This window comes from Balaenoptera musculus, chromosome 8, assembly GCF_009873245.2.
Source record: "Balaenoptera musculus isolate JJ_BM4_2016_0621 chromosome 8, mBalMus1.pri.v3, whole genome shotgun sequence".
Taxonomy (NCBI): Eukaryota; Metazoa; Chordata; class Mammalia; order Artiodactyla; family Balaenopteridae; genus Balaenoptera; species Balaenoptera musculus.
Window position 1 is genome coordinate 83,596,361 of NC_045792.1, and position 24,999 is coordinate 83,621,359.

Sequence of the window (24,999 nt, forward strand, 5' to 3'; positions counted from 1 at the left end):
ATTCTACAAGGCCACCATCACCCTGATACCAAAACCAGACAAAGATACCACAAAAAAAGAAAATTACAGACCAATACCACTGATGAATATAGATGCAAAAATCCTCAACAAAATACTAGCAAACAGAATCCTACAACATATTAAAAGGATCATACACCAAGATCAAGTGGGATTTATCCCAGGGATGCAAGGATTCTTCAATATATGCAAATCAATCAATGTGATACACCATATTAACAAATTGAAGAATAAAAACCATATGATCATCTCAATAGCTGCAGAAAAAGCTTTTGACAAAATTCAACACCCATTTAGGATAAAGACTCTCCAGAAAGTGGGCATAGAGGGAACCTACCTCAACATAATAAAGGCCATATTATGACAAACCCACAGCAAACATCATTCTCAATGGTGAAAAACTGAAAGCATTTCCTCTAAGATCAGGAACAAGACAAGGATGTCCACTCTCAACACTATTATTCAACATAGTTTTGGAAGTCCTAGCCAGGGCAGTCAGAGAAGAAAAAGAAATAAAAGGAATAGAAATCGGAAAAGAAGAAGTAAAACTGTCATTGTTTGCAGATGACATGATACTATACATACAGAATCCTAAAGATGCCACCAGAAAACTACTAGAGCTAATCAATGAATTCGGTAAAGTTGCAGGATACAAAACTAATGCACAGAAATCTCTTGCATTCCTATATACTAATGATGAAAAATCTGAAAGAGAAATTAAGGAAACACTCCCATTTACCACTGCAGCAAAAAGAAGAAAATACCTAGGAATAAACCTACCTAGGGAGACAAAAGACCTGTATGCAGAAAACTACAAGATACTGATGAAAGAAATTAAAGATGATACCAACAGATGGAGAGATACACCATGTTCTTGGATTGGAAGAATCAATATTGTGAAAATGACTATACTATCCAAAGCAATCTACAGATTCAATGCAATCCCTATCAAATTACCAATGGCACTTTTTACAGAATTAAAAGAAAAAAATCTTAAAATTTGTATGGAGACAAAAAAGACCCCAAATAGCCAAAGCAGTCTTGAGGGAAAAAAGCAGAGCTGGAGGAATCAGACTCCCTGACTTCAGACTATACTACAAAGCTACAGTAATCAAGACAATATGGTACTGGCACAAAAACAGAAATATAGATCAATGGAACAAGATAGAAAGCCCAGAGATAAACCCACGAACCTATGGTCAACTAATCTATGACAAAGGAGGCAAGGATATACAATGGAGAAAAGACAGTCTCTTCAATAAGTGGTGCTGGGAGAACTGGACAGCTACATGTAAAAGAATGAAATTAGAACACTCCCTAACACCATACACAAAAATAAACTCAAAATGGATTAAAGACCTAAATGTAAGGCCAGACAGTATAAAACTCTTAGAGGAAAACATAGGGAGAACACTCTTTGACATAAATCACAGCAAGATCGTTTTTGATCCGCCTCCTAGGGTAATGGAAAAAAAATCAAAAATAAACAAATGGGACCTAATGAAACTTAAAAGCTTTTGCACGGCAAAGGAAACCATAAACAAGACAAAAGGACAACCCTCAGAATGGGAGAAAATATTTGCAAATGAATCAACGGACAAAGGATTAATCTCCAAAATATATAAACAGCTCATTCAGCTCAATATCAAAGAAACAAACACCCCAATCCAAAAATGGGCAGAAGACCTAAATAGACATTTCTCCAAAGAAGACATACAGATGGCCACGAAGCACATGAAAAGATGCTCAACATCACTAATTATTAGAGAAATGCAAATCAAAACTACAATGAGGTATCACCTCACTCCTGTTAGAATGGGCATCATCAGAAAATCTACAAACAACAAATGCTGGAGAGGGTGAGGAGAAAAGGGAACCCTCTTGCACTGTTGGTGGGAATGTAAATTGATACAGCCACTATGGAGAACAATATGGAGGTTCCTTAAAAAACCAAAAACAGAATTACCATATGACCCAGCAATCCCACTACTGGGCATATACCCTGAGAAAACCATAATTCAAAAAGACACATGCACCCTAATGTTCATTGCAGCACTATTTACAATAGCCAGGTCATGGAAGCAACCAAAATGCCCATCAACAGACGAATGGCTAAAGAAGATGTGGTACATATATACAATGGAATATTACTCAGCCATAAAAAGGAACAAAATTGGGTCATTTGTAGAGACGTGGATGGATCTAGAGACTGTCATATAGAGTAAAGTAAGTCAGAAAGAGAAAAACAAATATCATATATTAACACATATATGTGGAACCTAGAAAAATGGTACAGATGAACCTGTTTGCAGGGCAGAAATTGAGACACAGATGTAGAGAACAAATGTATGGACACCAAGGGGGGAAAGTGGCGGGGGTGGTGGTGGTGGTGTGATGAATTGGGAGATTGGGATTGACATGTATACACTGATGTGTATAAAATGGATGACTAATAAGAACCTGCTGTATAAAAAAGAAATAAAATAAAATTCAAAAAAAAATAAGATTTTTCCCATCTCCCCCATTTATTTATCATTTATTTATGTTAGTAGCAAAATATATATTTATTTTATTCTTTGGGTTACAATCCAATACTATCATTATTTATTTTGTTGCTCAAATTCTTCCAGCTCTGTTCATAGGAGCTCTTCCAGGTTGGCTTCTGTACTCTTTTGACATTGTTGTTTTAAGTATCTTCTTTAAGTACCTTCCAGCACTACAAGATGTCCAACCCTAGAATAAGCCACTTCTCCAAGGAGTCCTGGTTCCTTTTGTTAGATAATGACTTTCAGAACCAAGATCTGGGCACTCTGTTCCTGCTGCTGGAGTGTTGCTGCCACTAGGCCCTTTCAGCAGAGCTAGAAAATGTATGTATGTATTCTAACAAATGTGTACACATGTTTATATTTCTGTATCTTTCTATCTGTATATAATTAAATGAGTTCATACTGTTCTCTTCAACTTTAATCCAGCACCACAGAACTCATTCTAGTCTTCCCCCCTTGCTTATTTGTAACTTCTTCCTTCAACAGAGAAAAAAAAATTCTTCCTAGTTCTCGTAATCTGCAATTTGTTTATTTGTTCAACCCTAGAATACATGTAAAGTAGTTTCAGTATTACTCCCAGGAGAAACAAATTTACCAACTAGAGATAGTGTTTAATGTAAACTTTTAAGCTTTTTGTCTTTAGCCTTACAGTATCCAGTCAACATATACTCTCCAAAGTGACTTAAATCAGCTTCTTTTCCCACCCACTTCATTCACTGAAGTAATGTCATACATTGGGGAAACAGTTACATATATTTTCACAGTCTGCATTCCATCCTGGAATTCTCCTGACATTCTGGTTGAATTTTTATAGAGGTTGCATACAGTATAGTTCACTGTTTGTGGTGTACAGTTTTATGGGTTTTGACAGAAGCATGGAGTAATGTTTCCACCACCACTATACCATACAGAAGAGTACATCACTCCCAAAAATTCTCTTATGCATTCCATTTATAGACAATCCCTATTCCATCTGTCAATACCTGGCAACTAGTGATTTGTTTTCCTTCCCTATAGTCTTGTCTCTTCCAGAATGTCATATAAATGCATTGTATAGTTTGTAGACTTAGATATTACTTCTTTCACTTAGAAAAATTCAATGAATATTCATGACATCATTTTTGAGGCTATTTTTTGGGAGAATAGAATTCTAGGTTGATAGTTATTCTTTTAAGCACTTTAAAGTATCATCCCATTGTCTTCTGGACTGAATAATTATTATTGAGAAGCCCACTATCAATAGCATTATTGTTCCTTTGAAAATAAATGGATGTTTTTCCACTTCTGGATGCTTTTAAGATTTTCCGTTTGGGTTTTTTTTTTTTTAATACTGAATGAAAGATTCTTTAAATTCTATAGCACTACAATTCTCAAAAGTTTCACACACATGATTTCATATAATCTCATAGTAAACCTTTTTTTCATCTACCCCTGTATTATCCCTCCTCCCTTCCCTCTTCCCACTAGTAACCACTAGTTTGCTCTCTATATCTGTGAGTCAGATTCTTTTTTGTTTTATTCACTGGTTTGTTGTATTTTTTTAGATTCCACATATAAGTATCATACAGTATTTGACTTTCTCTAACTTATTTCATTTAGCATAATGCCTTCCAAGTCCATCCATGTTGCTGCAAATAGCAAAATTTCATTCTTTTTTATGGATGAGTAGTATTCCATTGTGTATATATGTATGTATATATATGTGTGTATGTATATATACACACACACACACACACACATACATACCACATCTTCTTTATCCATTCGTCTGTTGATGGACACTTAGGTTGCCTCCATACCTCAGCAACTAATTAATGCTGCTATGAACACTGGGGTACATGTATCTGTTTGAATTAGTGTTTAGGTTTTTTTTTTAATATATACCAAGGAGTGGAATTGCTGGGTCATATGGTAGTTCTATATTTAGTTCTTTGAGAAACCTCCATACTGTTTTCCAGTGGCTGCACCAATTTACATTCCCACCAACAGCATATCAGGGTTCCCTTTTCTCCACACCCTCACCAGCATTTGTTATTTGTGTTCTATTTGATGATAGCCATTCTGACAGGAGTGAAGTGATATTTCACTGTGGTTTGGATTTGCATTTCTCTGATGATTAGTGATGTTGATCATCTTTTCATGTGCCTGTTGGCTCTCTGCATACCCTCTTTGGAAAAATGTCTATTCAGTTCTCCTTCCCATTTTTAATCAGATTTTTTTTTGATGTTGAGCTGTATGAGCTATTTATATATTTTGGATATTAACCCCTTATCAGTCATATCATTTGCAAATATTTTTTCCTTTACAACAAATGTTAAAGGAACTTCTCTAGGAGAAAAAAGAAGAGGTCACAACTGAAACAAGAAACAACTGGAAACAAGAAATTAGGAAATGAAAAAGCTCACTGGTGAAGTCAAACATACAGTAAAGGTAGGAAATCATCCACACACAAAGCTAGTAGGGAGGTTAAAAGACAAAACTAGTAAAATCATCTATAGCCACAATAAGCAGTTAAGGGATATACAAAACAATTAGATGAAAAATAGGATATCAAAAACAGTAATCACGAGGGAAGGAGAGTACAAACACAGGGTTTTTTAAATGCATTTGAAATTAAGAGATCAGCAACATAAAACAGTCATGAATATATATAGACTGCTATACAAAAACCTCATGGTAGCCACAAACCAAAAATCTGTAATAGAAATACACTCAAGAAAAGAAAAAGAGGGGCTTCCCTGGTGGCGCAGTGCTTGAGAATCTGCCTGCCAATGCAGGGGACACGGGTTCGAGCCCTGGTCTGGGAAGATCCCACATGCCGCGGAGCAGCTAAGCCCGTGAGCCATAACTACTGAGCCTGCGCATCTGGAGCCTGTGCCCCGCAACAAGAGAGGCTGTGACAGTGAAAGGTCCGCGCACCACGATGAAGAGTGGCCCCTGCTTGCCGCAACTAGAGAAAGCCCTCGCACAGAAACAAAGACCCAACACAGCCAAAAATAAATAAATAAATAAAGTTATTTTTAAAAAAAAGAAAAGAAAAAGAAATCCAAAAATAACACTAAAGATAGTCATCAAATCACAAGAGAAGAGAAGAAAAGAAGAAAGGGAAAAAAAGGCTTACAAAACCAAATAAAAACAATTAACAAAATGGCAATAAGAACATACATATTGGTGATTACCTTAAATGCAAATGGCCTAAATGTTCCAACCAAAAGACACGGAGTGGCTGAATGGATACAAAAACAAGACCCACATATATATGCTTCCTACAACAGACTCACTTCAGATCTAAACATACACACAGACTAAAAGTGAGGGAACGGAACAAGATGTCTCATGCAAATGGAAATCAAAAGAAAGACAGAGTAGCAATACTTATATCAGACAAAATAGGCTTTAAAATAAAGACTGTTACAAGAGACAAAGAAGGACACTACATAATGACCAAGGGATCAAAGAAGAAGATATAACAATTGTAAATATATATGCACCAAAATAGAAGCACCTCAGTAGATATGACAAATATTAACAGACATAAAAGAAGAAATCAATGGCAACACAATAACAGTAGGGGACTTTAACACCCCACTTACATCAATGGACAGATCATTCAGGCAGAAAATCAATAAGGAAACACTGGCCTTAAATGACACATTAGACCAGATGGACTTAATTGATATCTCCAGGGAATTCCATCCAAAAGCAGCAGAATACACATTCTTTTCAAGTGCACATGGAACATTCTCCAGGATAGATCACATGCTAGGCCACAAAACAACCCTCAGTAAATTTAAAAAAACTGAAATCATATCAAGCATCTTTTCCAAACAAAACTCCATGAGACTAGAAATCAACAACAAGAAAAAAACTGCAAAAAACACAAACATGTGGAGGATAAACAATATGCTACTAAACAACCAATGAATCACTGAAGAAATCAAAGAGGAAATCAAAAAATACCTACAGACAAATGAAAATGAAAACACAATGATCTAAAAACTGTGGAATCAGCAAAAGCAGTTATAAGAGGAAAGTTTATAGCAATAAAAGCTTGCCTCAGGAAACAAGAAAAATCTCAAATAAACAAACTAACTTCATGCCTAAGGAACTACAGAAAGAAGAACAAACAAAACCCAAAGTTAGTAGAAGGCAAGAAATCATAAAGATCAGAGCAGAAATAAATGAAAGAGAAACGAAGAAAACAGTAGCAAAGATCAATAAAACTAAAAGCTGGTTTTTTGAGAAGATAAACAAAACCAATAAAGCTTTAGCCAGACTTATCAAGAAAGAAAGGGAGAGGGCCCAAATCAATAAAAAAACAAATGAAAAAGGAGAAGTTATATCCAACACCACAGAAATACAAAGGATCATAAGGGGCCTGAACCAAGATGGCAGACTAGAAGGACGTGCTCTCACTCCCTCTTGTGAGAACACCAGAATCACAACTAGCTGCTGGACAATCATCGACAGGAAGACACTGGAACTCACCAAAAAAGATACTCCACATCCAAAGACAAACAAGAAGCCACAGTGAGACGGTAGGAGGGGTGCAATCACAGTAAAATCAAATCCTGTAACTGCTGGGTGGGTGACTCACAGACTGGAGAACACTTATACCACAGAAATCCACCCACTGGAGTGAAGGTTCTGAGCCCCACGTCAGGCTTCCCAACCTGAGGGTCCAGCAACAGGAGGAGGAATTCCTAGAGAATCAGACTTTGAAGGCTAGGGGGATTTGATTGCAGGACTTCAGCAGGACTGGGGGAAACAGAGACTCCACTCTTGGAGGGCACACACAAAGTAGTGTGCCCATCGGGACCCAGGGGAAGGAGCAGTGACCCCAGGGGAGACTGAACCAGACCTACCTGCTAGTGTTGGAGGGTCTCCTGCAGAGGCGGGGGGCAGCTGTGGCTCACTGTGGGGACAAGGACACTGGCAGCAGAAGTTCTGGGAAGTACTCCTTGGCGTGAGCCCTCCCAGAGTCTGCCATTAGCCCCACCAAAGAACCCAGGTAGGCTCCAGTGTTGGGTTGCCTCAGGCCAAACAACCAACAGGGAGGGAACCCAGCCCCAGCCATCAGCAGTCAAGTAGATTAAAGTTTTACTGAGCTCTGCCGACCAGAGAAACAGTCAGCTCTACCCACCACCAGTCCCTCCCATCAGGAAACTTGCACAAGCCTCTTAGACAGCCTCATCCACCAGAGGGCAGACAGCAGAAGCAAGAAGAACTACAATCCTGCAGCCTGTGGAACAAAAACCACATTCACAGGAAGGTAGACAAGATGAAAGGCAGAGGGCTATGTACCAGATGAAGGAACAAGATAAAACCCCAGAAAAACAACTAAATGAAGTGGAGATAGGCAACCTTCCAGAAAAAGAATTCACAATAATGATAGTGAGGATGATCCAGGACCTCGGAAAAAGAATGAAGCCAAAGATTGAGAAGATGCAATAAATGTTAAACAAAGACCTACAGGAATTAAAGAACAAACAAACAGAAATGAACAATACAATAACTGAAATGAAAACTACACTAGAAGGAATCAATAGCAGAATAACTGAGGCAGAAGAACGGATAAGTGACCTGGAAGACAGAATGGTGGAATTCACTGCTGCAGAACAGAATAAAGAAAAAAGAATGAAAAAAAATGAGGACAGCCTAAGAGACCTCTGGAACAACATTAAATGCAACAACATTCGCATTATAGGGGTCCCAGAAGGAGAAGAGAGAGAGAAAGGACCAGAGAAAATATTTGAAGAGATTATAGTCGAAAACTTCCCTAACATGGGAAAGGAAATAGCCACCCAAGTCCAGGAAGCGCGGAGAGTCCCATACAGGATAAACCCAAGGAGAAACACCCTGAGACACACAGTAATCAAATTGGCAGAAATTAAAGACAAAGAAAATTATTGAAAGCAGCAAGGGAAAAACGACAAATAACATACAAGGGAACTCCATTAGGATAACAGCTGATTTCTCAGCAGAAACTCTACAAGCCACAAGGGACTGGCATGATATACTTAAAGTGATGAAAGGGAAGAACCTACAACCAAGGTTACTCTACCCAGCAAGGATCTCATTCAGATTCGATGGAGAGATCAAAAGCTTTACAGACAAGCAAAAGCTAAGAGAATTCAGCACCACCAAACCAGCTCTACAACAAATGCTAAAGGAACTCCTCTAAGTGGGAAACACAAGAGAAGAAAAGGACCTACAAAAACAAACCCAAAACAATTAAGAAAATGGTCATAGGAACATACATATCGATGATTACCCTAAACGTGAATGGATTAAATGCTCCAACCAAAAGACACAGGCTTCCTGAATGGATACAAAAACAAGACCCATATATATGCTGTCTACAAGAGACCCACTTCAGACCTAGGGACACATACAGACTGAAAGTGAGGGAATGGAAAAAGATGTTCCATGCAAATGGAAATCAAAAGAAAGCTGGAGTAGCAATACTCATATCAGATAAAATAGACTTTAAAATAAAAAATGTTACAAGAGACAAGGAAGGACACTACATAATGATCAAGGGATCAATCCAAGAAGAAGATATAACAATTATAAATATATATGCACCCAACATAGGAGCACCTCGATACATAAGGCAACTGCTAACAGCTCTAAAAGAGGAAATCGACAGTAACACAATCATAGTGGGGGACTTTAACACCTCACTTACACCAATGGACAGATCATCCAAACAGAAAATTAATAAGGAAACACAAGCTTTAAGTGACACAATAGACCAGAGAGATTTAATTGATATTTATAGGACATTCCAACCAAAAACAGCAGATTACACTTTCTTCTGAAGTGCACATGGAACATTCTCCAGGATAGATCACATCTTGGGTCACAAATCAAGCCTCAGTAAATTTAAGAAAATTGAAATCATATCAAGCATCTTTTCTGACCACAACACTATGAGATTAGAAATGAATTACAGGGCAAAAAAAGTAAAAAAGACAAACACATGGAGGCTTAACAATACGTTACTAAATAACCAAGAGATCACTGAAGAAATCAAAGAGGAAATAAAAAAATACCTAGAGACAAATGACAATGAAAACACGACGACCCAAAACCTATGGGATGCAGCGAAAGCAGTTCTAAGAGGGAAGTTTATAGCTATACAAGCCTACCTCAAGAAACAAGAAAAATCTCAAGTAAACAATCTAACCTTACACCTAAAGAAACTAGAGAAAGAGGAACAAACAAAACCCAAAGTTAGCAGAAGGAAAAAAATCATAAAGATCAGAGCAGAAATAAATGAAATAGAAACAAAGAAAACAATAGCAAAGATCAATAAAACTAAAAGTTGGTTCTCTGAGAAGATAAACAAAATTGATAAGCCATTAGCCAGACTCATCAAGAAAAAGAGGGAGAGGACTCAAATCAATAAAATCAGAAATGAAAAAGGAGAAGTTACAACAGACACCGCAGAAATACAAAGCATCCTAAGAGACTACTACAAGCAACTTTATGCCAATAAAATGGACAACCTGGAAGAAATGGACAAATTTTTAGAAAGGTATAACCTTCCAAGACTGAACCAGGAAGAAACAGAAAATATGAACAGACCAATCACAAGTAATGAAATTGAAACTGTGATTAAAAATCTTCCAACAAACAAAGTCCAGGACCAGATGGCTTCACAGGTAAATTCTATCAAACATTTAGAGAAGAGCTAACACCTATCCTTCTCAAACTCTTCCAAAAAATTGCAGAGGAAGGAACACTCCCAAACTCATTCTATGAGGCCACCATCACCCTGATACCAAAACCAGACAAAGACACTACAAAAAAAGAAAATTACAGACCAATATCACTGATGAATATAGATGCAAAAATCCTCAACAAAATACTAGCAAACAGAATCCAACAACACATTAAAAGGATCATACACCACGATCAAGTGGGATTTATCCCAGGGATGCAAGGATTCTTCAATATACGCAAATCAATCAATGTGATACACCATATTAACAAATTGAAGAATAAAAACCATATGATCATCTCAATAGATGCAGAAAAAGCTTTTGACAAAATTCAACACCCATTTATGATAAAAACTCTCCAGAAAGTGGGCGTAGAGGGAACCTACCTCAACATAATAAAGGCCATATATGACAAACCCACAGCAAACATCATTCTCAATGGTGAAAAACTGAAAGCATTTTCTCTAAGATCAGGAACGAGACAAGGATATCCACTCTCACCACTATTATTCAACATAGTTCTGGAAGTCCTAGCCACAGCAATCAGAGAAGAAAAAGAAATAAAAGGAATACAAATTGGAAAAGAAGAAGTAAAACTGTCACTGTTTGCAGATGACATGATTCTATACATAGAGAATCCTAAAACTGCCACCAGAAAACTGCTAGAGCTAATTAATGAATATGGTAAAGTTGCAGGATACAAAATTAATGCACAGAAATCTCTTGCATTCCTATATACTAATGATGAAAAATCTGAAAGAGAAATTATGGAAACACTCCCATTTACCATTGCAACAAAAAGAATAAAATACCTAGGAATAAACCTACCTAGGGAGACAAAAGACCTGTATGCAGAAAACTATAAGACACTGATGAAAGAAATTAAAGATGATACCAACAGATGGAGAGATATACCATGTTCTTGGATTGGAAGAATCAACATTGTGAAAATGAGTATACTACCCAAAGCAATATACAGATTCAATGCAATCCCTATCAAATTACCAATGGCATTTTTTACGGAGCTAGAACAAATCATCTTAAAATTTGTATGGAGTCACAAAAGACCCCGAATAGCCAAAGCAGTCTTGAGGGAAAAAAATGGAGCTGGAGGAATCAGACTCCCTGACTTCAGACTATACTACAAAGCTACAGTAATCAAGACAATATGGTACTGGCACAAAAACAGAAACATAGATCAATGGAACAAGATAGAAAGCCCAGAGATTAACCCACGCACCTATGGTCAACTAATCTATGACAAAGGAGGCAAAGATATACAATGGAGAAAAGACAGTCTCTTCAATAAGTGGTGCTGGGAAAACTGGACAGCTACATGTAAAAGAATGAAATTAGAATACTCCCTAACACCATACACAAAAATAACTCAAAATGGATTAGAGACCTAAATATAAGACTGGACACTATAAAACTCTTAGAGGAAAACATAGGAAGAACACTCTTTGACATAAATCACAGCAAGATCTTTTTTGATCCACCTCCTAGAGTAATGGAAATAAAAACAAAAATAAACAAGTGGGACCTAATGAAACTTCAAAGGTTTTGCACAGCAAAGGAAACCATAAACAAGACGAAAAGACAACCCTCAGAATGGGAGAAAATATTTGCAAATGAATCAACGGACAAAGGATTAATCTCCAAAATATATAAACAGCTCATTCAGCTCAATATTAAAGAAACAAACACCCCAATCCAAAAATGGGCAGAAGACCTAAATAGACATTTCTCCAAAGAAGACATACAGATGGCCACGAAGCACATGAAAAGATGCTCAACATCACTAATTATTAGAGAAATGCAAATCAAAACTACAATGAGGTATCACCTCACTCCTGTTAGAATGGGCATCATCAGAAAATCTACAAACAACAAATGCTGGAGAGGGTGTGGAGAAAAGGGAACCCTCTTGCACTGTTGGTGGGAATGTAAATTGATACAGCCACTATGGAGAACAATATGGAGGTTCCTTAAAAAACTAAACATAGAATTACCATATGACCCAGCAATCCCACTACTGGGCATATACCCTGAGAAAACCGTAATTCAAAAAGACACATGCACCCGAATGTTCATTGCAGCACTATTTACAATAGCCAGGTCATGGAAGCAACCTAAATGCCCATCAACAGACGAATGGATAAAGAAGTTGTGGTACATATATACAATGGAATATTACTCAGCCATAAAAGGAACGAAATTGAGTCATTTGTTGAGAAGTGGATGGATCTAGAGACTGTCATACAGAGTGAAGTAAGTCAGAAAGAGAAAAACAAATATCGTATATTAATGCATGTATGTGGAACCTAGAAAAATGGTACAGATGAGCCGGTTTGCAGGGCAGAAGTTGAGACACAGATGTAGAGAATGGACATATGGACACCAAGGGGGGAAAACTGCGGTGGGGTGGGGATGGTGGTGTGCTGAATTGGGCGATTGGGATTGACATGTATACACTGATGTGTATAAAACTGATGCCTAATAAGAACCTGCAGTATAAAAAAACAAACAAACAAAACAACTAATACTAAACTTTCATTGGGTTATTTGTATGGAAATATGTTAATATAAATGTTTCAGACATTACATGAAATTTCTAAAAATCTTATATGTTCTGGTATAATGTTATAAGTAATAATCCTAGTTATTACTTTAAAATGTATATCTCAGAAATAACTAATTTTCTTGTCAACTGCATTATTATGAACTTTCATCAAATCTTTAACAGTGGTCATTTTTAAGTCTTTTGTCATTTACAGACAGTTCTCGGTGTACTCTGATGCTTTTGCAAATATGTTCCTATAAAAGGCTTTCATCTTCAAGAAATTCATGGAAAAGACTCTGACAAGTACAGGTTTCTGGTAACTGACTGTACTGCTGAACTGAATGAATAAGCATTTTCAGAACTCTAATGAAAAACTGATGAACTCATAAAAGTGCTAACAAAAGATCAAGATGAAAAAAAAATTAATTACATGGGACTGAGTGAACTGATGAGGATGAGTATAATTTTTGTGACTTTCTGTCTGAATTAAAAAAAAAAAATCCCACAAGGACTCAGAGGCAAAGAATATACAAATCAATTTTCACTGCAAAGTAAAGGAGCTGTTACAGTGGAGGATTACTGGACTGAATGTCAATATTATGACACAGTATGAGTGTGTTTCATGTTTGGTAATTGCAATCATTGTTGCTTTTGTTGTGGTCATCCATGGACAATGCTTGGTGTCAGTCTATTTATCTCTTGTAAAAATAAAATACAGTGTGTGTGTGTGGAAAAAAAAAAAAAAAAGAAAATCCTAAAGACACTACCAGAAAACTACTAGAGCTCATCAATGAATTTGGTAAAGTTGCAGGGTACAAAATTAATACACAGAAATCTGCTGCATTTCTATACACTAACAACGAAAGGTTAGAAAGGGAAATTGAGGAAACAATCCCATTTACCATAGCATCAAAAAGAATAAAATACAGGGACTTCCTTGGTGGTCCAGTGGTTAAGAATCCACCTTCCAATGCAAGGGATACGGGTTTGATCCCTGGTTTGTGAACTAAGATCCCACATGCTGCAGGCAAATAAGCCTGCATGCCGCAACTACTGAGCACGCGTGCTCTAGAGCCCACGCGCCACAACTAGAGAGTCCACGTGCTACAACTATTAAGCCCACGTGCCACAACTAGAGAGAAGACCATGCACCGCAACGAAGAGCCTGTGCGCCGCAACAAAAGATCCCGCATGCTGCAATGAGGATCCCACATGCCGCAACTAAGACCCAATGCAGCCAAATAAATAAAATAAAATAAATTTTTTTAAAAGTATAAAATACCTAGGAAAAAACCAACCCAAGGAGACAAAAAACCTGTACTCCGAAAACTATAAGACACTCATGAAAGAAATCAAAGATGACACAGATGGGAAGATATACCATGTTCTTTGATTGGAAGAATCGATATTGTCAAAATGACTTTACTACACAAGGCAATCTACAGATTCAATGCAATCCCTATCAAATTACCAATGACATTTTCCACAGAACTAGAACAAAAAAATTTTAAATTTGTATGGAAACACAAAAGACCCCGAATAGCCAAAGCAATCTTGAGAAAGAAAAACAGAGCTGGAGGAAATAGGCTCCCTGACTTCAGACTATACTATAAAGCTATAGTCATCAAAACAGTATGGTACTGGCACAAAACCAGAAATATAGATCAATGGAACAGGATAGAAAGACCAGAAGTAAACCCATGCACCTATGGTAAATTTACCTACAAAAAAGGAGGAAGAATATACAATGGAAAAAAGACAGTCACTTCAATAAGTGGTGCTGGGAAAACTGGACAGCTACATGTAAAAGAATGAAATTAGAACACTCCCTAACACCACACACAAAAATAAACTCAAAATCGATTAAATACCTAAATGTAAAACCAGGTACTAGAAAACTTCTAGAGGAAAACATAGGCAGGACAGTCTTTGACATAAATGGCAGCAACATCTTTTTGGATCCATCTCCTAGAGTAAAGGAAATAAAAACAAAAATAAACAAATGGGATCTAATTAAACTTAAAAGCTTTTGCACAACAAAAAAATCCATAAACAAAACAAAAGACAAGCTACAGAAGGGAAGAAAATATTTGCAAATGATGCAACTGATAAGGGATTAATCTCCAAAATATAAACAGCTCATACAGCTCAATATAAAAAAAAAAAAAAAACCCGATCAAAAACTGGGTAGAAGATCTAAATAGACATTTCTCCAGAGAAGACATACAGATGGCCAAAAGGCACATGAAAAGATGTTCAACATCCCTAATTATTAGAGAAATGCAAATCAAAAACTACAATGAGGTATCACCTCACACCAGTCAGAATAGCCATCATCAAAAATTCTACAAATAATAAATGCTGGAGAGGGTGTGGAGAAAAGGAAATCCTCCTACACTGTTGGTAGGACTGTAAATTGTTATAGCCACTATGGAGAACAGTACGGAGGTTCCTTAAAAAACTAAAAATAGAGCTACCCTATGATTCTGCAATCCCACTCCTGGGCATATATCTGGAGAAAGCCATAATTCAGAAAGATAAATGCACCTCAATGTTCATTGCTGCACTATTTACAATGGCCAAGACATGGAAGCAACTTAAATGTCCATCAACAGATGAATGGATAAAGAAGATGTGATACAGATATCGACATATAGATATACACACAATGGAATATTACTCAGCCATAAAAAGAATGAAATAATGCCATTTGCAGCAACATGGATGGACCTAGAGATTATCATACTAAGTGAAGTAAGTCAGAGAAAGACAAATATCAGATGATATCACTTACATGTGGAATCTTAAAAAATCATACTTACAAAACAGAAACAGACTCACAGACATAGAAAACAAATTTATGGCTACCAAAGGGGAAAGGTAGTGGGGAGGGATAAATTAGGAATTTGGGAGTAACATATACACACTACTGTATATAAAATAGGTAACCAACAAGGACCTACTGTATACCACAGGGAACTATACTCAATATTTTGTAATAACCTATGTGGGAAAAGAATCTGAAAAAGAATATATATATATATATATATATATACACACACACACATATATATATACTCACACACATACACACATATATATATACATACACACACCTATAACTGAATCACTTTGCTGTACACCTGAACCTAACACACATTGTAAATCAACTATACTTCAATAAAAAAATAAATTAAAAAAGAAAGAAATCTAAAATGTTCGTACTGAGCTAAAATCAAGGTGTTGGCTGAGCTGTACACCTTCATGAAGTCTCTATGGGGGAACTCCTTGCCTCTTCCAGCTTCCACCTGCACACTTTGACTTGTGGCTTCTACCCTCCATCTTCAAAGCCAGCAGTATAACATCTTCAAATCTCTCTTTGACCACATCCTCTACTTCTGTCATCACATCTTTTGCTCTGATTCTGATTATCCTGCTTTCCTCTTATAAGAACCCTTGTGAACAAATTAGGCCCATCTGAATAATTCAGCATAATCCCTCCATCTCAAAATATGTAACTTTATCACATCTGTAAAGTCCCTTTTGCCATGTCAGGTAACATATTTACAGGTTTTGAGAGTTAGAATGTGGACATCATTGGGGTGGCCATTATTCTGCCTATCTTAGTGGGTATATGGGTGTTCACTGTGAAATTCTTTCAACTATTATGCATTTTTGAAATTTTCCTATTAAAATATGGATGAAAAATAAAATCCAGCAATATGGATAAAGTGTTGCCATTATGGTAAATGTGAAAATCATAACTGTCATTTTCCAGTGAAAGGAGGAATTTCCCCCTTTTTAAGAATAAAGTTCTCCTTTCAGTGGGGAATGTTATTAAAAGTAGTATACATTCGGGACTTCCCTGGTGGTCCGGTGGTTAAGAATCCACCTTCCAGTGCAGGGGACGTGGGTTTGATCCGTGGTTGGGGAACTAAAATTCCACATGCCACAGTGCAACTAAGCCCATGCACTGCAACTACTAAGCACACGAGCCACAACTAGAGAGCCCTGCGTGCCACAACTACAGAGCGCATGCACTCTGGAGCCCGTGCACCACAACTAGGGAGAAGTCCAAGCGCCGCAACAAAGAGCCCATGCACCACAACGAAAGATCCCGCATGCCACGACAAAGATCCCTCATGCTGCAACTAAGACCCGATGCAGCCAAAAATAAAACTAAAATAAATAAATAAATATTAAGAAAACGTAGTATACATTCCTGCATTTGATTACTAAAAAACGCTGTTCCTATTGTTACCCTGAAATTTTTCAGAAGATTTTTAAGGGAAGCTTATTTTTCAAGCAAGAAATATAAACAGACAAAAATATAATGTTTAAAACATAATAAAACAGAATATAAAGCTTTACATAGTTACCTAAACTTGCTTTACTTAGAAAAGATAACATCTTAAGCTAATTTTATAATAGTAGTTATTTTCAATGCTTATCTAAGATACCTTTTTTTAGCGGGATTTCTTCTTTGTTTAATAGAGTTTTGTGATACTGATAGTAAGTAGCTTTATACACGATGAACATTGTGGTAATCAAATTTTCTTATTATGACAACAAATCTCAATATTTTTAAATCCTAGAACAGGGTTCATATAATAAAAATGTTGTTTCAGATCTCTTTTTCTCTCACTTATACCTTATTTTCAGGAAGTTAGCAAATTCTATTGATTCTCCTTTCTGTCTCTTTTGTTCTATCTTCAGCTACACATAAGTCCTAGTGACCACATCCCTAGATCATTATTACAGTGTTTTAGAGTTTATTTTCTTCTTTTCAGAATCTTACCAACTCCAACCTATCTAATAGAGAGCTGACAACATACTCTGCAAATTCAGACCCATAGAATCTCAGAAATGAAATGCTTTTAAGGGTTTTTGTCCAATACAGATCTCCTGCTAAAACCAAACATCTTTTACAATTTTATACTAGATATCTCCTTTCTAAAAATCTCAAGGTTATCACTTCCAAAAATAAGGATATTTTATTATTTGAACTCAGAATACTTACTACATACACTTATTCTGTCACTTAATCATGTTACTTGTTTCATATTTAATCATTTCACTGGCACCCATCTTACAGCCGTAACAAAACTATAACCTCCTGAAAGAGCAGTTCTTTTTTTTATCAGCCATAGTATCCAACTGTAATGCTATCTATGCATTCCAAGGCACTCAGCACTAGCTGACTTACCAAATCTGTTTTATTTTTCACTTTAGTTTATAACTTCTTCTTTTCCATCTCCTGATGTTGACTAAATCTGACCTTTTCTCTTTTACTCCATTATCTGGGCTGTATTTCTTCTTTCTAAGTAAGAGGTTATTTCATTGTCTCTTTTTTTTCCCCTTAAGACAAAAAATTGGACAAAATCAAGTTCTCTGATTTAAAAAAGCATTTTAAAAAGAAACTTACCCTTCTCATACGTAATTCTTCTAATGCTTCCAGTAAACTTGTTTTGAAATCTAATAGCTGAATAGACAACAATGTCTCTGAAGAACTTTGAAGAGTGAAGACAGATGATGCTGACTCAGTCTTAAAATCATTCTCCATGTTAACGTTTATTTCCTGTAATATAAAAAGGTTTTGTTTTCTTTTGCAATTCAATTTATCTGCTGTTTTACAACTTATATTTCCAAAGGCTTTACAATGTCACATTTTCTTGTTTTTTGATACAATGCTTTAATAGTTCAATCAAGAGAGATATCATATGATGTAATATTTAGCTCTTCCTTGAAGCTGGAACTCAGCAATTTATTTCCTATGAAATAACAATGGAATACATTTACGTAAATTGGTTGTGTAACAGACTCAAGATGTTACACAGAGAATCATTACCAATATCTTTAGTTTCCATTTTTAGGATAAAGCCAAAGGTCTTGACATTTTGCCTGAGCTTAGTTATCAGTCTTCCCATTATGACCACTGCAGGGCAGAAATGGCCTTTAAGGGGCCATCAAGCCACTGCTCCAGGACCAGGGGTTGAGGTGAGGCAGGGTTACCCAATGCCAAGACTCTGTGTAGCGAAGCCTGTCAAGCTACTGCCCCTTAAGGGAGATGCTAAGTTTCCAGCACCCAGCTCTAAGCTGGGACACTAAGAGTGAAACTGCCAGGATCACTTACAAAATCCCATTTTAACCCACTATATACTACCATTAACAGATCGGGAGTTAAGTGTGAAAGCCAGCTTAAAAATAACATTCCACAGAATTGAAAGGCTTTGGCTCTAATCTTGTAAGGTAGGGCCTTCTTTACAAGGTATGTCTGTTACCTGGGTAGAACTCGGCCGTTTGTCATTCCCCATAAGCAGTGTTAGCTTTGAAGAGCAGACCAGGCACCAAGTAGGAAACCCCAAACAAATAAAGTCCAAAAAGCAAACCATAAGACGAACTGGACACAGGATAGATACCAACGTCTAGAGCTGCTGGGTATTTCCTAAACTTTATAACATCTGCCTCGAATCTCTGTTACTTTGTAGGGGAAGTTGGTTTTTTATCTCTCACAGTTACCTGAGGGAAGAAGCGATTCATACATTAAATAATCCAAATTGCTTAAAAACCAAAAGGAAAAAATAAATCAAAAACACATCTTTCAAGAAATTGACCTGTTTTTCATGAGACTATTCTATATCATTCTATAGTTCTTGGCAGCAAAAAGTATCATTGGCAAAAATAATAACAGACAATTTATAGAAGAGAGACTTCAGCCTGGAAATTAAAATCTTGACTGTGTAACCTGGAGTAAACTGAAGTTCCCATTATCTTCTTCACAGGATGACTCAGTCAGACTTTTTTTTTTTCCAGCTGCACCGTGCAGCTTGCAGGATCTTAGTTCCCTGATCAGGGATCGAACCTGGGCCCTCGACAGTGAAAGCAAGGAGTCCCAACCACTGGACCACCAGGGAATTCCCCAGACTTTCTTTCAGACATGGCCAAAGGAGAAAGTGCTAAAAACTACTAAACTACAGTATTAAGAAGGGGGAGAGGGAGTAAATTTATAACCAATGTTATTACCCAAAATAGAAAAAGATTCATACATGCTCTCATGGGAAGTGACATGGGAATTCAGAAGCAGATAAGACTTTGAGAAGGCTAAAGGTAAAGCTGCCGGTGTTTTAGTTTATGTATTTTACAATGTTAGACATCGTGATCTAGGGCTCACACACATCTGGAATGGTCCCATTCATTATGGAGCTTACACAGTGCTTCTTTCTTATGCATGAGGGGTCTCTAAGCACAGTGGTCCAGAACAGTCTCTCTTGCCGTCTTTTATAAGCAGGGACTAAACATACCAAAGCCAAACAACTCTGCTCATATTGTAAAGTCACCATATTTTTAAAAACCCCTTCCAAATTACTGAGCATTAATTAATTAATCGAATTAATTGTCATGACAACAGTCCAGTGTTAAGATGTGACAATACCCCAACTTTTAAATGGAAGTGGTAGGCATAAATATGTCGAGTCTAAAGGTTTTGGGACTAAGACTGGAACTTATTTAAACTTCGCTGTGGCCCTTATACATCCCATTTTTCACTTAACCTGCTTTGCTTCATTCTTTGCACCCCAGAGGTAATCATTTCCCAAAGCTCTCCTTTGGGCCCTCCCTCCCTCCCCACTCCTGTCAGCTGTGGCCCGCCAGTCATAGGATGGTCCAAACTCAAGCTTCAACAAGCTGTGGGAGGGCTGCTAGTCCAGTGCCTCAATCTCACCATTTTATGCCCCTCCCACCATAACCCACACAGCAAAGCAAAACAACTTCTCTTCCCAAGTTAACTCTTTTCCATGGATGTTACCATTTTTTTCTATGTACTCAAGTTCAAACTCCAGCCCTTTTTTTAAAGATTCAGTTGTGTTAGTCCTCTTACATGTCTCTATCTTTTTTTTTTGTATACATAGTTGTTAAGCAGTTTAAATTTTATTGACCTCCTGGTTTTTTGGGGTTTTTTTGTTTTGTTTTGTTTTTTTTATAAATTTATTTATTTATTTATTCATTTCTGGCTGTGTTGGGTCTTCGTTTCTGTGCGAGGGCTTTCTCTAGTTGCGGCGAGTGGGGGCCACTCTTCATCGCGGTGTGCGGGCCTTTCACTATCGCGGCCTCTCCTGCTGCGGAGCACAGGCTCCAGACGCGCAGGCTCAGTAATTGTGGTTCACGGGCCTAGTTGCTCCGCGGCATGTGGGATCTTCCCAGACCAGGGCTCGAGCCCGTGTCCCCTGCATTGGCAGGCAGACTCTCAACCACTGCGCCACCAGGGAAGCCCGACCTCCTGGTTTTTTAAACAAAATTTAAATTTAAGGTCACACCTCTAAGTCTGATGCACTATATACAGATCTTGCAGAGCATGACTATGAAGAGATACAAATTAGTCCACACTGAAAAAGATTTACTAGAGTACAGAATCATTTTCATAAATACATGTCTCTATCTTATACTCCCGTATAAGTCAGGACCCTCACCACTTTGTTGAATTATTGGATTGGCCAAAAAGTTCGTTCGGGTTTTCTGTAAGATGTTACGGTACTTTTTGGCCAACCCAATACAACACTTTTTGTTGAATAAAACTGGTTTTGGGGGACTTCCCTTGCAGTCCAGTGGCCAAGATTCCACCTTCCAATGCAGGGGGCCCAGGTTCAATCCCTGGTCGGGGAACCAAGATCCCACATGCCACACAGCCAAAAAATAAAATTAAAACAAAATAAACTGGTTTTCAGCCATATAGGTACTCTCCATCCACTCTAATTTCTCCTATAAAATACTGCTGATTGAAATTCCTACAGCACATTTGTCTCATTTCTCTACTCAATCTGGATTAGCCCCTTATTGCCTACAGGATAAAAATCTATAAGTGAAGAGAAACACTACTACTTTACCCCATTCTCCTTGGCCTATTTCCCAAAGCCTCACAAGCCTTCCCTCTGACAGGATGGTCTCGAGAGGACTCCTGCCCTGGCTGCCCATTTGAGCTATGCTACTGTCTCCATTCCCACTCCAAACTTGCTCCTCTTTTGTCTCCAAACCACAGAACCTAAAACTGTGTCGAAATTCTCTGCCTCCACGTGGACTGCCCATTCTCAGCTTTAACTAAAAAAAACTTACTTAGGTTTTTCAAGTAGAAGCACAGTTACCATAAAAATATAACAACCTGTATCCCATAACCCTCCAGGTTTAACGCTGAATAACAGTTTTGTCATCACTGCTATTCTGATCTTCATACACAAAACAGCAACAATGATCCTATTCTATTTCTCTGTGGCTGAGGCTTTTTCTGTTACCTTAGTACCCTTGAGACCAAATTTTCTGCCCTTTAACACCCAAAGGCTGGGTTCCCAATATTACAGACAAGGCTTGACCCATCACTAATCCCTTCATACCACAGCTGAAATGGATACTGTGCTTCCTAAACTTTGCTTTTATATAAAGCATTTTGTAAGGGTGGTGTGAATACTAATTAACAGCAATGCAATCCTTAAACCCAAGAAAGTTAAAAAAGAAGGACTGGGATAACTGCCTTTTACTAAAAACCAAGGCATTTCAATGTCTTTCTCAACCCAGAAAATGTATGAATCAGCCTGCAAGAAGCTCTTCTTTTTAACTTTTCATTTTAATAATTGATTCACAGGTGGTTGCAAAGAAATGTACAAGGAGTCCTATGCACCGTTCACTCAGCCTCTCCTTATGTTAACATCTTATATAATAATAGTACAATATAAAACTGTGTATTTGACATTGGTACAACTCACAGAGCTTATAATGATCCTACCAATTATACATACACTAGTTTGTGTATGTGTCTTTGTGTGTTTATAATTCTGTGCAAGTTTATTATTTGTATAGCTATACCACTACAATCAAGATACAGAACTGTACCATTAACACAGGCTCCCTCATGCAGGTTCTTTGTCTCCATACTCACTACACTGATCTTTTCTCTCTCTCTCTAATTTTGTTATTTCAAGAATATTATAAATTGGAATCATATATCATGCAACCCATTGAGATTGGATTCTTTTCACTCATAATAATTACTTTGAGATTTGTCCAAGCTGTTGTGTGTATCAATAGTTCATTCCTTTCTATTGCTGAGCAACATTCCATGGTGTGGACATACTATGGTTTGTTTAACTATGCACTCATTGAAAGACATCTGAGTTGTTCTGTTTTGGGCTCTTATGAATAAAGCTGCTATGATCATTCATGTACAAGTTTCTAACATGAACACATGTTTTCATTTTTTAGTGATAAGTGTCCAAGAGTGCACCTGCTGGGCTGAATAAATATTGAGTCAATTTTCCATTTTAAAAAGAAACTGCCTATTTTTCAGAGTGGTCATACCATTTTACATTCCGTTTGGTTCTGTACAAGTGATCCAGTTTCTCCAAAGCCCCATCAGCATTTGGTGTTATCACTATTTTTTTTTAGCCATTCTGATAGGTATTATATTAGTAAGTGTTCTTCACAGAAACAGAACCAACAGAATGTGTATATATAGAAAGAGATTTATTTTAAGGAATTGGCTCATGTGATTGTGGGGTCTGGCAAGTCTAAGATCTTTTGGGCAGGCCAAAAGGCTGGAGACCCAGGAAAGAGGTAATATTGCAACTCAAGTCCAGAGGCAGTCTGGAAGCAGAATTCCTTCTTCCTTGGGAAACCTCAGTCTTTTTCTCTTACATCCTTCAACTGATTAGATGAGGTCCATCCACATTATAAAGGGTAATCTGCTTTACTCAAAGTCAACTGACTTAAATGTTGATCTCATCTAAAAATTATCTTCACAGCAATATCTAGACAGGTGTTTGACCAAGTATCTGGGTACTGTAAGATCCTGCATGCCTAAGACCCAGTGTAGCCAAAATAAATAAATAAATATTTTAAAAAATATATGCTTAGTATGTTTAAAGAAATAAAGTCAATAGGAAAGGAACAGTCTCTTTGTTAAACGGTGTTGGGAAAACTGGACAGCCACATGCAAAAGAATGAAACTGGATCATTAACTCACACCGTACACAAAAATTCACTCAAAATGGATTAAAGACTTGAACAAAAGACCTGAAACCATAAAACTCCTTGAAGAAAACAGGAGTTAAGCTCCTTGACAACAGTCTTGATGATGATTTTTTGGAGTTGACACCAAAAGCAAAAATAAACACATGAGACTACATCAAACTAAAAAGCTTCTGCACAGCAAACAAAAACAACAATAAAAAAACAAACAAAAAAATCAAGAAATGAAAAGGCAAACTACCAAATGGGAGAAAATATTTGCAAATCATATATCTGATGAGGGGCTAATATCCAAAATACATAAAGAACTCATACAATTCACTAGCAAAAAAAGAAAACAATCCAATTAAAAAAGGCAGAAGCTCTAAATAGACATTTTTCCAAAGAAGACAAACAGATGGCCAACAGGTACATGAAAATGTGCTCAACATCGCTAATCATCAGAGTAAGGCAAATAGAAACCACAATGAGATAACACTCCACACCTGTTAGAATGGCTATTATCAAAAAGACAAGAAAGAACATGTGGAGAAAAGTGAACCCTTGTGCCCTGTTGGTGGGAAAGTAAATTGGTGCAGCCATTATGGAAAACAGTATGGAGGTTCCTCGAAAAATTAAAAATAAAACAACCATATTATCCAGCAATTGCACTTCAGGACATTTATCCAAAGAAAATGAAAACACTAACTTGAAAAGATATATATACCCCTAGGTTCACTGCAGCATTATTTACACTATCCAACATATGGTAACAACCTGAGTGTCCATTAATGGATGAATGGATAAAGAAGATGCGGTATATACATATGTATATAATGGAATATTATTCAACAGTAAAAAAAGAAGGAAATCTTGCCATTTGCAACAACATGGATGGACCCTGAGGGCATTATGCTAAGTGAAATAAGTCAGAGAAAGACAAATACTGTACAATCTCACTTATATGTGGAACCTAAAAAAAAAAACCCAAAAACTAAAAATAAAAAACCTCATAGATACAAAGAACAGATTAGTGGTTGCCAGATATGGGGGTGGGGGTGAAATTGGATGAAGGTAATCAAAAGGTACAAACTTCACAAGTTTCACAATTACTTTACAAGTAATTATTGTTATATAAGACAACTCTTACATT

At 37.0% G+C, this 24,999-nt stretch overlaps 1 protein-coding gene across 1 annotated transcript in view; it reads right to left on the minus strand.

The window, feature by feature from the left end:
* The window catches only part of CCDC73 (coiled-coil domain containing 73), a 118,604-nt gene extending 99,138 nt beyond the window's left edge, over positions 1–19,466 (minus strand). Inside the window, exons 1-2 of the mRNA XM_036860112.1 lie at positions 19,281–19,466; positions 18,283–18,435 (exon numbers count right to left, since the gene is read on the minus strand). Coding sequence (XP_036716007.1) covers positions 18,283–18,420 — 138 coding nt within the window. The 5' untranslated portion in view covers positions 18,421–18,435; positions 19,281–19,466. The remainder of the gene's footprint in view (positions 1–18,282; positions 18,436–19,280) is intronic.
* Between the last annotated feature and the right edge of the window lie 5,533 nt (positions 19,467–24,999).